At 41.9% G+C, this 13,334-nt stretch overlaps 1 protein-coding gene and 1 long non-coding RNA gene across 3 annotated transcripts; one reads left to right on the top strand and one right to left on the bottom strand.

The window, feature by feature from the left end:
• Window positions 1–120: 120 nt before the first annotated feature.
• ppib (peptidylprolyl isomerase B (cyclophilin B)) lies at window positions 121–2,939 on the bottom strand. The gene is made up of 5 exons (XM_024378991.2): window positions 2,731–2,939; window positions 1,088–1,201; window positions 895–988; window positions 613–797; window positions 121–511 (listed from the first exon to the last, which is right to left on the bottom strand). The coding sequence occupies exons 1-5, from the start codon at window positions 2,863–2,865 to the stop codon at window positions 389–391; spliced, it is 651 nt and encodes a 216-aa protein (XP_024234759.1). The 5' UTR covers window positions 2,866–2,939; the 3' UTR covers window positions 121–388.
• Window positions 2,940–3,033: 94 nt separating this feature from the next.
• LOC112218310 lies at window positions 3,034–5,580 on the top strand. 2 transcript variants are annotated; one of them, XR_002948610.2, is made up of 4 exons: window positions 3,034–3,552; window positions 4,310–4,383; window positions 4,476–4,637; window positions 4,808–5,580. It is a non-coding gene; the product is annotated as an uncharacterized LOC112218310 (long non-coding RNA). The 2 variants fall into 2 exon arrangements; XR_002948609.2 differs by having other exon boundaries at window positions 3,034–3,691.
• Window positions 5,581–13,334: the final 7,754 nt, after the last annotated feature.

Below are 13,334 nucleotides of genomic sequence, written 5' to 3'. Positions count from 1 at the left end.
ACAAGAACTGCTTTTCTTGCAAGCTCAGACCCCAACAATGCAGTAATCAATAATGTAATACTAGAAATAAGGTTGTGATCACACTACTAAAACATCAATAATTGAAGACTAGAAACCATCTTAACAAAACCTGGATCCTTTATTGAAGATGTATCCTTTACAAAATGAGCAGGTATCAGCTGCACGACAACCATACTGGAATGCCTGTTTGGAAATGGACCCAGTATGCCTTTGCGTTGATCTGGCACTTCAATGGGCAGCTTCTGCTACCAGGACAACCCATGCAGGAGCCCCACTACAGGACCCCAGTGGTAAACAAAACAGAAAATTCAATGGTCTACCTACACCCCACAGTCCTGCTCCCCCATTTAATAAAGTTGCCTTGTTTTTACTCCTTGGCAATCGCGAAGGGTTTCTCCACTTCAATCTTGCCACAGTCATGGATGGACACGTCTTTGAGGGGCTTGTCCCGGCCGTCTGTCTTTGTGCCCTCGATCTTCTTCACCACATCCTGTAGGGGAACAATACCGCGAGTGAGGTGTATGCAAACAGATTCAGCTGCAGGGGGAGATGTGTATTTGTTCTGTGTTGGGGTGGGTGGGGAGTACTCACCGTGCCTTCCAAAATTTTGCCGAAAACCACGTGCTTGCCATCCAACCAAGGTGTCTGAATGGTGGTGATAAAGAACTGGGAGCCGTTGGTGTCCTTGCCAGCGTTGGCCATGCTCAGCCAGTAAGGTCCGTAGTGCTTCAGCTTGAAATTCTCATCAGGGAAGCGATCTCCGTAGATGCTCTTGCCTTCAGGGAAACAAGGATAATGACAATAATCAACATTTGCATTGATGCCCATACCATTATTGGTAGTTATAGCACTCTAGGTGTGAATTCCCCTCACCGCCAGTGCCATCTCCTCTGGTGAAGTCACCACCCTGGATCATAAAATCCTTGATAACTCTGTGGAACTTGCTGCTTTTGTAGCCAAATCCTTTCTGTGGAGACAAGAAGCAATGCATTAGTGAGTACCGCAATGGTTCTACCGTAACATATCCACTTGCTAAATCGAATACCCTGGGTATAAAAAGACTCACCTCTCCAGTTGCTAGTGTAATGAAGTTCTCAACTGTCTTGGGTACCGTTTTCCCAAACAACCCAATGACAATTCGGCCAACATCCTCATCTCCAATTCTGATGTCGAAATAAACCTGTTAAGGGAAAGCATGAGTAAATGGGTTAGCAGGAATTCTCAAAGGCAACTTGGTCTCATCCTGGAATGGCATCCCCTGAGCACTACAGATAGGCCACCATGGAACTCAAGTGACATATGAGAGAAATTTAGATGCATTTACATTATTTTTTCCCCCAGAGGACCACTGATGGTGTGCACATCTTACAGTGGCGTGTATTCATGGATGCTAGGCTTTACCGGAATAGAAAAAAATATATTCTGTCCCGCGCTTCATAATGTCCCTTCAGTTCTCAAGAGTCTGAATGTAGCTCACCGGAAATAGCATCTGAGCAAGTGAAACAGCGCCCCTCTACGTGTTGGCCATCTGATGCTGTCTGGCCCAAACGACTAACATTGTTGCCGCACATAGCATTGCATGGAATGCAAGGAAAGCCAGCGAGCATTTCGCCTACCATGATAACAAAAAAAGTATCAAATTAGGGTTGAGCTAAGCTAACCTAACCTGAGAGGATGGAAGTTCAATATGTAGCAGGTAATGTTAACTAGCTAACGTTGCCCATGAATGAAAGTTACCCTAGAGCAAGCATTTTAGCCAGGTAGCCGTAGACAGAGCGTGTACTGTAGGACAGTGAGTTCGTTTCTTCAACATGTAAGTGGATAGCATTGGCATTTCCCATTGATTTTACCCACTCATCGCTACTGCTTAGAGCAACAGTAAACCAAAACAGTTTTTGGTGTTTCATTTAAAGGTTTTGGAGGAAGACTCCGCCCAGACATGCTTGGCAGTAAGGATTGTTTGAAAGGTTGTGATTTGCAACAAAACCGGTTTCTTAGTTCTCATTTAACCATTAGCTGCAGTAGGTTGTCCGGAAATTTGATTATGGAAGTAACACGCCAACTACATTGCCTATAACCGGTCAAACAACCCAATGCTTCACAAACACAAAAATGACTTCCAATTACGTGTGCACGTTTTTTCTTTAGACTCGTGAATGGGCTCCGGAGTGGTGCAGCGGTCTAAGGCATTGCACCAGTGTTAGAGGCATCACTACAGGTCGATGCCGGGCTGTAACACAACCGGCCGTGATCGTGAGTCCAGTAGGGCGGTGCACAATTGGCCCAGCCTCGTCCTGGTTAGGGTTTGGCCGGTGTAGGCCATCATTGTAAATATTTGTTTGACTTACCTAGTAAAATAAAAGGTTAAATGAAAACAATTGCTGACGACGTTGGGCGCAGTCAAACGTATCTCCAAGCCGAATAAGTGGACGTGGCCTAGTTAACTACAGCAGCTAAAAAAAATTTTTTTTTACCTAGCTAGTTAAGGCCTGTATTTCGTGCAAGCATCGAGGCCGTGCATTAACTAGTAACTAACCGCTGCATCGCATTTCGCCGAGTTCGTTTAATTGTATCACGTCTTATGACATTGTAGTTGGCAATATTTTAGACCTGAAAAGTCAGACAGCACAAAACGGCTTCTTACTGCAAACGTTAGTTGTGCACAAAGAAAAAAATCCCTCCCGTCTTTCGACTTGCTAGATACCTTACCTTGGCCGTGACTTTTGGGCCCTTCTGTTTCTCGTCAGCGTCTGATCCGCTCGGGAAGAGCAGAAATATCACCGACCCAACGATGACCGTGACCGCGACCAAAAACTTCATCCTTCTCTCGCAGATTCGAACCATGAACAAGAAAAGTGTAGCCGTGGCGGCCCTAATGTACGTGTTTGTGCCGGGGGAAAAGTGGGTATATCCGGGGTGGAGACAGCTGCCTTAACGCAGGCCTTTACCCTCCGCCCATGATATCCAATTGGAGGAGGTGCGGTTTTAATCTAGCCAAAATAAAACGGTTTACTATGATTGGTTTAGTCTGCACATTATGCAATGTATAACCCAATCATGGATGGATACGCGTAATGCGCACATAAAGACACATCCGTGAATTCGATTATCTGGCCCGGGTTGGTCCCTACCCCATTGAAGTTTACATTTAAAATAGTTCAAGAGCGACTGCCCCTAAAAAAACAGCGATGTGGCATTGATATGAGTCAAACATTTATTCTAGTGTCAAACTTGACTACAAAGTGTTAAAATAATAATTTTGTTCATGAAGTCAGTCTTGTCTGAAACCGAGTTTAGAACCTCGGGGCATCACACCGAGTAAATGAAGGTTGGGTTTCGATTACAATTATGTCAATAAATCATGCCCCTTTTGTCAAACTCCACGTGTAAATTGCCCCTCCCACTTCGTTTCCTTTCATGGATTGAAACTCAATTGTTTCTTCGTCCTAAACCAAAGCGATCATGGCCGTTTGAGACTGAAAAGCCCTATACGGATTCACCATGCAATGCATGCTTTCAGCTAGGTTGAAGGTGGGTATATTTTAAGGATGCACACCAAACAACTATGGTTTGCATGCCCTGCAGAAGGACTCCATCATGCAAGTTTTATTCCGTTGGTTCCCAGTGGATGTCAGTATACCGGCCGACCATAGACTGCTGGTTATGTACGGTCAGTATATTTTGATAACCACTATCACTATCATAGCTGACACAGCTAGCTAATGTCAGCCTACCTCAATACAACTCGGATTTGGCTTGGAAAAAATAACACTTCAAAAGAAGACAAATACTTACTTAAATACAATCATTTTGTCATGATTGTGATGTCGCCATATTAACTTTTGAAGGGACCGCTGTATTTTAGCTAGCTAACATTAGCATTGTTAGCTATTTTTGACAAACTTTGATAGTAACAGTAATGAGTTGCAACCGATCTAAAGTAAATTTGACATAATTATTGCAAAGTTGTTTGCTACTAATTATTTGCCTACTTTGGCAATGTCATATTGCCATGCCACTCGAAATTAGTGTAATTTAGACGAAACAGTCACATTAGCCTCTGAGGCGCAGCCCATGTCTTCTAGGGCACAAATAAATATTGGAGGCAGTAATGGCGATACTAGCTAACTCATGTCTGACTCCCAACTAGCAGTAACAAACTCAGTCAGTCAATCTACATCTGTAAAGCATAGAAGTAGCTTTCAAACGAGATTACCTTATTTCTCGAGCTGTGTTTATAATTTAGGTAGGATGACAATCGTTGAACCTGTTTTTCTGTTAAACAAAGGGCATAATTGGGTGCCAGACTGATCCCGTGGTCATGAACGGATGCTGGGACCTACCAGAAGGAGCAACGGTGGGGTGGGTATCATAACATGTCCAGCAATGTGATTGCAATGGTTTAGAGACCTCCAAAAATATTTGAATTCACTGTTCACTTGCTTTTTTCACAGCTTGTCAGGCAAGACCTCAGAATAAGTGTTTCACAACAAGTACTCTTGTGACACCTCATCCATTGTTGCCAGTCTCCCTCAACTCTGATGAAAAGGACATGCCGTCATGAGGCCTCTGACCGTGAGTTACTGCCCTGATGACACAGATGGCTTCATTGACAGGTAATGTTTGTGAAAAGTTCATTTTTTATAAATACCTGGCTTGATAAAGTAGGCTAATTCCCCAGTTAAGTAGAGTCATTTTGGTTGTGAAGTGCATTAGCAAAAAGCTTTGTCCTTTATAACAAAATGCAATTTACCACTTGGCTGTCTATTATATCACCCTGTCACAGGCACTTCCAGTCAACACCACCTAATAAGATCAGGAAGTACATTGGTTTATGAGGATTGGCTGCTGCAGTTGTTTGAGAGATGTCCAGTTTGCAGCTGAACATGCAGCATAGAGAAGACAAGCATCATGCAGACATGCCCTCACAGTGAGCATTCCTATGAATAGAGCAGTTGTGGCTGACAAGTATCCAACCAGCGACCTTCACTTGTCAGCGGCAACAGCTTTCACAGGATCATCATTTGTACAAATACAAACAATTTCTGTAAACTGACATTAGTTGTTGCTTATTTTCTACTTCTTAGCTGCGTATAATGTCCAGGGCATAACCTAGCCTGGTTGAACCAGCCTGATCCCTGTGTTCACCATTCTATTTCACTTCAAATTTTATATCTGAAGTGAAATAGAAAAGGTGAATGGAGCAATCAGGATATTTCTACCAAGCTAATCATAACCACCATTGGTAATGTAATCAGTGCTGTGTGTGTGTGACCGACCAGTATCTTTGAGGGACCAGTAGCTGATCTACGCTACTATGTCCATCAATAGGGCTCTGGCAAAGACCTCACATCTTGCCTGCTCACCAACAGTCTTTGATGGGGAGAACAGAATTAGGTTTAGGCTGACCTGTTTAAACTTCAACATAGGTGAGATCTGACACAAATCCCCCTCTTCAAAGGGGGTGACACTCTAGACCCAAACTGCTACAGATCTATATCTATTCTACCCTGCCTTTAAGGTCTTTAAAAGCCAAGTTAACAAACAGATTACCAACCATTTCGAATCTCACCGTACCTTTTCTGCTATGCAATCTGGTTTCAGAGCTGGTCATGGATGCACCTCAGCCATGCTCAAGGTCCTAAACGATATCATAACCGCCATCAATAAGACATTACTGTGCAGCTGTATTCATCGACCTGGCTAAGGCTTTCAACTCTGTCAATCACAACATTCTTATTGGCAGACTCAACAGCCTTGGTTTCTCAAATAATTGCCTCGCTTGGTTCACCAACTACTTCTCCAATAGAGTTCAGTATGTCAAATCGGAGGGCCTGTTGTCCGAACCTCTGGCAGTCTCTGGGGGTGCCACAGGGCTCAATTCTCGGGCCGACTCTCTTCTCTGTATACATCAATGATGTCGCTCTCGCTGTTGGTGATTCTTTGATCCACCTCTACGCAGACAACACCATTCTGTATACCTCTGGCCCTTTGTTGGACACTGTGTTAACTAACCTCCAGATGAGCTTCAATGCCATACAACTCTCCTTCCGTGGCCTCCAACTGCTCTTAAATGCAAGTAAAACTAAATGCATGCTCTCCAACCGATCGCTGCCATACTGTATTTATTGCTCCTTTGCACCCCAGTACCTCAACTTGCACATTCATCTTCTGCACATCCTACCACTCCAGTGTTTAATATCTTTATTGTAATGACTTTGCCACCATGGCCTATTTATTGCCTTACCTCACTTATCCTACCTCATGTGCACATGCTGTATATAGATTTTCTACTGTATTATTGATTGTATGTTTATTCCATGTGTAACTGTGTTGTATGTGTCAATGCTTTGCTTTATCTTGGCAGGTCGCAGTTGCAAATGAGAACTTGTTCTCAACTAGCCTACCTGGTTAAATAAAGGTGAAATTAAAAGAAAAAAACCATCGCTAACTGCCATTGGTAACAGAACAGTGACTGTATGTGTACACAGAAACATGGATGGGGGCTACACATGGAGACTTGCAAGATGATGGTATGAAGTCCAGACTGACAGACAGGCTTGATACTTGTCTCTGAATGGAGAGACCTGGCACTCTGCATTCAACTTTTACTTGCATTGTCTTTTATTATTTAAATGAATAGTGTCAGTCATTATGGGGAGGGGAAAACCCTGTATGTTCTGCACCAGATAACTCCTGTTGTATACAGGACACCACACAGGAAGGTATGACCACTCACTTTTGCCAAGGCAGCCCCATTACCACCAGACATAATGCAGATGGGCACAGTATCTGTATCGGCTGGGAATGACCAAAGATGAAGGTGCCCATTGTTATAGTCGCAGAACACTGTTTCTATGGTATTATGTAGGCCTACAGACTTGTTTATTCTACCTGGACCTGTTACTACATTTCAAAATGATCAAGATAGAATATCTTAAGGCAGGCGGCCTATTTTGAATGCACTGGTGGGAGTAGAAGGTGATACAGATGCAGCTGTCCCAGTCAGAGGGCAAGGATGGGGGGAGAGACTTGAGGTTATGGTTTTTAGTTGCAGCTCCCATTTATTTGATCCTTTCAATTATCCATTTCACTTCTGTAAGTGCTAAAAAAATATATATATTTGCATTAGTTGTTACGGTTTTCTTCCATCGAAGGAGAGCCGGACCAAAATGCAGCGTGGTTAGTTCGATACATATTTAAGGAAGAATGACACACGATAATACAAAACATGAAAACCGTGAAAACCTATACAGCCTATCTGGTGAAATACAAAACACTGAGACAGGAACAATCACCCATGAAACATTCAAAGAATATGGCTGCCTAAATATGGTTCCCAATCAGAGACAACGAGAATCACCTGCCTCTAATTGAGAACCAATTCAGACAGCCATCGACTATGCTAGAAAACCCCACTAAACCACAATCCCAAAACCTACGAAAAACCCCAATACACAAACACACCACAAAATAAACCCATGTCACACCCTGGCCTGACCCAATAAAGAAAGAAAACACAAAATACTAAAAGACCAGGGCGTGACATTAGTATAATTTTACAAACATTCCGTTATTCCTCAAATACATTTCTTAAACATTTACAAAATATAATCTCATAGCAAATCAAATATTACTATCCATACGCAGCAACATCGAAACATACTGCCACTAATGCATCGAAATGCGCTCTATACTCATGAAAAAGCAAGTAAAATGTAAACAATATCTCAAGTTACTCACATTGGACACTGGGAAGCATAGATGACAGAAATAAATGCGTGAGAGTTCTTCACAACTGCATTGGTTGTTTGGCGCTGAATTAAAATACAAAGGAACTCAGGTATTTAACAAGGCAAATTGGTTGCAGGTGCGCACAGCCAGTGTTGCCAACTTAGCGACTTTGTCGTTATATTCAGACCCCTCTAGCGACAAATAAAAAACGACTAGAGACAAATCTAGCAACTTGTTCTGGTGTTATTGGAGACTGACGTGAAAGCACGTTTCGTTCTCACTCTTCTCAAAGAGTAGCAGGTGCTGCCGTGGGCCCCACCCCCGTCCCAAAGCACTCACAGGCGGCCAAGTCCTCGCCAGCAGTCCCTCCCAGCTGCAGTCAGAGCAGGAGATGTTCAAACCCTCCTCGTCCAGACTGCAAATGAATCGTGCATGCGGGAAGCCGCCCCTGGCTTACATTAAAAAATTTAAAAAATTAACCTGAATTAGGGCCAGACTAGTTACCATAATTTTCTCACATTGCCATTGACAGTTTTTTCTATTGTCTCTTTTTGGTCCATTTAGATTGTTAATGTAGCTTGTATACAAAAAAATGTTATGGTTAAAAAAAATTATGTTTTCCTGTGACTTGTTGTAGGCTCCTAAGTGGACCATAGGTTAAAAACCAAACCACATTAAGAAAACTAAAACACATAAAATTTAAAAAACGAAGTAACTCCGCCAGAGTGTCTATTTTGGGTCACTTTTGCCGGTCCTAAGCCCGGATAAATGAGGAGGGTTGGAATTGTGACGTTTAAAAAAAAAAAAAAGAAAGTTCATTTGTAGTTCTAAACATATTTAGGGTGTTTTTTTACTCACTTTTTGTCTCTCCCACAGCGTCCATCACAATTACGTTCACATGGCCAATTATGCAAATTAGGCGATGACGTAATTTTGTGACTTTTAGGACAGCCAATAACTACTTTCCTAACTGAGGAGTTGGCAACACTGCAATCCAGTCATCCTCACTACAAGCCCTCTGACTCAGCACTGCATTACACATTCCTTTCAGGTGACTGTTTTAAAAGATCAGGAACCAGTAGCTAGGTGAAACAAAAAAGCTGGGCCAGATGAATCATTCGAACAAAAATAATTAGCCAGCCAGCTAACATTAGCTAGCCAAGCCAAAAAGATTTGACCTGCCAGTCCATCTGCAAATCTGTGGGTCAAAACCACCAGAAATATGCAATAAAACTCAATGATATCAAAAACAGATAAAACAATTAAAAACACTTAAATGCACATAGAGCTCTCTGCTTAGGCTGCTGCCATGGCAACAACATAGCTGTAATATAGAAGTACGTTTGAAAAACCTAGCAACTTGGGTGTGTTCATTTATTCATTCTGGAGTGCACTCTGGGCGTTGTCAGATTGTTTGTAAATTCAGAGCGTTCAGTCTGTCCAAGGAGTTGGGTTGATCCAAGCGTTCTGACCTCAACCTCAGTCAAGCACCAAAGCTAACCGGCTAACGTTGGTTAGCTTGCTAGCTACATCCAGACCAGTGGCGATTTTAACATGTAAATCTGGGTGGGGAAAACTCAAACATAAAAAAAAAAAAATCATTCCAACAAAAACACAACACTAAAAAATACATTAGTTGCACTATAACGGTGGCAAGCGGTGCCCACAAACTGTTAAGGCCTACATAAAGCTGTCCCAACAGCAGAGCTTTCTTTCCAGCACAATGGAGTGAATCCTTACCACCGCTACACCTGGCTGTCAATGGAGCCTTGTTTGTCAGTGAAACAATTAATTCAGCCTTGTTTAAAAACATAGCTGATATGGCTGACTTGCTTAAGCAAATATGGTTTCTACTTACAATTGAGATGTACAAACGATGGCATAAGGGAACGATAAGAGTCATTCCGTAATTTCGTTTAAGACATTAATGAGCGAATGACAACGGACATAGTCAATATAGTAACTATGTGTTCGGCACTTTTGAAATGTACAGCAACAGAATGCAGAACGTGGGCTGCTCTTGCAGTATTTAACCTGTACACCAAGTCAGAACCGTAGGATAAATAAAGGGAGCAGACGATGAAACTTACAATATTAGATGGTGACATTTCTCAAAAACTGGTTGAAAGGCTACAAGTGCAGCACCACCGAGTCAGAACAGTAATGTTAGGCGAAATTAAAAGGTGAAAATAGACCAAATTATGGGCGACTAACAGCTTACTACACAACATACACTTAGTATTACTTTCTTAGCTACAGTATACATATCTCCCTTGCATATTGCATAATTTATGCAGCAGCATACAAGACATTTTTGGACTCAACTTGGCTTGGGGGTTATGTCATCAAACTTTGTCAAACACACAGCCACTCCATTGAATAGCAGGCTACTGGTTGCTTTGCACTGCTTGCAGTCAGCCACTGATTCCTTCCAAACGACTCATTGTTGAATTTGCGATTTCCAACTTGTTGTGTATGTAACGGATGTGAAGCGGCTAGCTTAGTTAGCGGTGGTGCGCGCTAAATAGCGTTTCAATCGGTGACGTCACTTGCTCTGAGACCTTGAAGTAGTAGTTCCCCTTGCTCTGCAAGGGCCGCGGCTTTTGTGGAGCGATGGGTAACGATGCTTTGTGGGTGACTGTTGTTGATGTGTGCAGAGGGTCCCTGGTTCATGCCCGGGTATGGGCGAGGGAACGGTCTAAAGTTATACTGTTACATGTAATCTTTATGGCCGATGAGCACCGATACGCTTTATCTATAATTTCTCTTCATATGACAAGGATTAAAGAGCATTTGCCAGTAAATTGTCAACTTGATTCATGATGATGATTCCTAGCTAAGACTTTGAAAGTAAGATTTTGACATGATCAGTCCAATCAAAACTACTGTACATATAATCTGATTTGACGTAATTGTATCTGTGGCCAATGATCTTGAGCCTTCTTGGAAGGGCACTTGTAATATAACTCTATGGCAGGACCCAAAGAGCTGAAATTTTGGATGTCTATTATTTCTCTAAGGACATAAACTTTGCGATGACGTTGTGTCCTCATGAGTGACAGAACACTGAACCAATCACGGCGTAATGCTCCTATTTTTTGCTGGCATGCCCCACCACCACAGAAAGCACTGAGCTATGCTGAAACGCCTGCATTTTGGAGCTGCCTTACTCAAGAAAACAAATAATAGAACATGAGTGTATGCAGCTTTATTAACTCAGTGATATATATCTTTTTTTACATTGTTTGTAAACTGATATGTGACACGTATTAATTCCAAAATAACATGCAAAACATGCAAGCCCTCTTTTTTTTGTGCTAAAAATGTGGGGCTCAAAACAGCACAGCACAAAACAGCACAGTTACCAACGCTCTGGAAAACATGAAAACAGCCTAACAGGCTCTGCCCCACCTACCCTGAATGATGGGTCGCCACTGGTATAGACACAAATGAGAGAACACCTCACTCTGACTATTTTACTCGCTGTAGCAGAGCTGGTTAGGTTCCAATCCTCTCATAGGTTTTCTATCGAGGAAAACTCAATTACAGCCATTATAGTGCAGCAATCAGAACAGTCAGAGTGGATCTGAATGAAAGGATACACTAAAAAAGAGCCTATTCTTATTGTACTGTACAGCATTTTTTATAATCAAATCATAGAAAGTTCGGTAATACACATGTGTCAAAAGGGGAATGCACATGATGCAAGGCCATCAGAAGCACTGGCAGACTCTGGATGCTACTATATTCTTGTTTCAGGGCAATAGCCTACACCACATACAGTTGGCTACTGTGCCAGAGCCATACAGCATATACATCATTGAGATCTTGACATGATGCCTTAATTCCTGGGATAGCTCAATAATTGCACCAATGCATCCCATCCAAAAATGAGAATGTTCCTCAACAGGGAAACCCCTTGCAAGGTTACATGATGGAATAAGAGTTTGTCTTAGGCTTACCATTTGGAAAGCATGAATGACTTTCACAATGTTAACCATAACTTTTTATTATAGTTTCTAAAAAGGTTTAATTGATGGTTAAAGTAATTGCCCGATTTTCAAATGCACCATTAAATTATTTAACAATTGTAAGTATTTTTTTGATGTGGAAACATTGTGAACCCGTTTTTGCGATTGGGCCTGTGCATCCGACTCCAGAGCCCTTTATTGCAGAGTTGTGTCAATGAGGTGGTCGGGTTTTCAGTTGTCTAACACTTATTACATGGTTTGTGCAGGCTGAGATATGGTGCGTTGGGTTGCTATCGGAAACGTAAACATTTTAACCAGCATGGTAACAAGCATTCCGTGTTGCACCCCGCAATTACCACCAGTTACATGTTATTACAGTGTCACTATACAATACTTGTTACAGGGTAATTACATTGAATAAGGACCCCTTAAAATGAAGCATTACCAAAATACCTGATTCAATAAAAAAAAATATATATATGAGTGCCTTCTAAATTTCACAAGAAATTGAATACCTGAATTCCTACCAAAATCACTGAACTACATTAATTATTTGTCCGTGCCAGTAAAAGGTTTCATGTGCTATAATTCAGATATGTCACAACTTCCGCCGAAGTCGGTTCCTCTCCTTGTTCGGGAGGCGCTCGGCGTCGCCGGTCTTCTAGCCATCATCGATTCACTTTTCATTTTCCTTTTGTCTTGTCTTCCCACACACCTGGTCTCATTTCCCTTATTACATGTTGTGTATTTAACCCTCTGTTCCCCCCATGTCTTTGTGCGGAAATGTTTATTGTAAGTGATGTGCACGGTTTCTCTGGTGCGCGACGGGTTTTGTACCTATTTGTTTGTTCTGGTTTCCGGTGGTTTTTATGAATAAAACTGCTCAGTTGATTACCCAGTTTTGCTCTCCTGCGCCTGACTTCCCTGCCGCCAGTTACGCACTCCTTTACAAGATAATATCTGATGGATTAGAAAAATCCCCAAAGTTTGGAGTATCTTCATCCTTTGTCCAACTGTTGCATTTATTGGAATTGTTTTTAAAACCTAAACCTACCGTTGCTACTGAAAGGCTGTAAGGTTGACCATCCCACTGTTATTGATCTAGATGAATGATGAGAATATATTAATAGACAAGGCAGTGACTTTGAATGGAAAGTTGGAAAGTTTGCTGAGGAGAGTTGGAGGTTGGCCCTACTGTGGTGATGGGAGATGTTCCTCCATGTTTACTCCTGGATCCTGTTGATCTAATCTTGGTAGAAAAATATATATATTGGTAAGAAGGGAGTGGCATAGGGGAACTGGTTGACAATTACATTAGTAGAAGCTTTAATAGGACCCAGATAGTGGTCATACAGGAGCAGGTGTTTACATTCACATACACATGGTTAGCAGATGTTAATGCGAGTGTAGCGAAATGCTTGTGCTTCTAGTTCCGACAATGCAGTAATAACCAACGAGTAATCTAACTAACAATTCCAAAACTACTACCTTATACACACAAGTGTAAGGGATAAAGAATATGTACATAAAGATATATGAATGAGTGATGGTACAGAGCGGCATAGGCAAAATGCAGTAGATGGTATCGAGTACAGTATATACATATGA

This window comes from Oncorhynchus tshawytscha, linkage group LG19 (genome assembly GCF_018296145.1).
Source record: "Oncorhynchus tshawytscha isolate Ot180627B linkage group LG19, Otsh_v2.0, whole genome shotgun sequence".
Classification (NCBI taxonomy): Eukaryota; Metazoa; Chordata; class Actinopteri; order Salmoniformes; family Salmonidae; genus Oncorhynchus; species Oncorhynchus tshawytscha.
This window is presented reverse-complemented; position numbering and strand designations above follow the sequence as displayed.

Excerpts from the sequence above, each read along its gene's own strand:
- ppib (XM_024378991.2), bottom strand. The coding sequence starts at position 2,865 with ATGGTTCGAATCTGCGAGAGAAGGATGAAGTTTTTGGTCGCGGTCACG. Across the intron at positions 989-1,087 it reads TTACACTAGCAACTGGAGAG|AAAGGATTTGGCTACAAAAG; the intron begins GTGAGTCTTTTT and ends TTGTCTCCACAG. Across the intron at positions 512-612 it reads GCAAAATTTTGGAAGGCACG|GATGTGGTGAAGAAGATCGA; the intron begins GTGAGTACTCCC and ends GTTCCCCTACAG.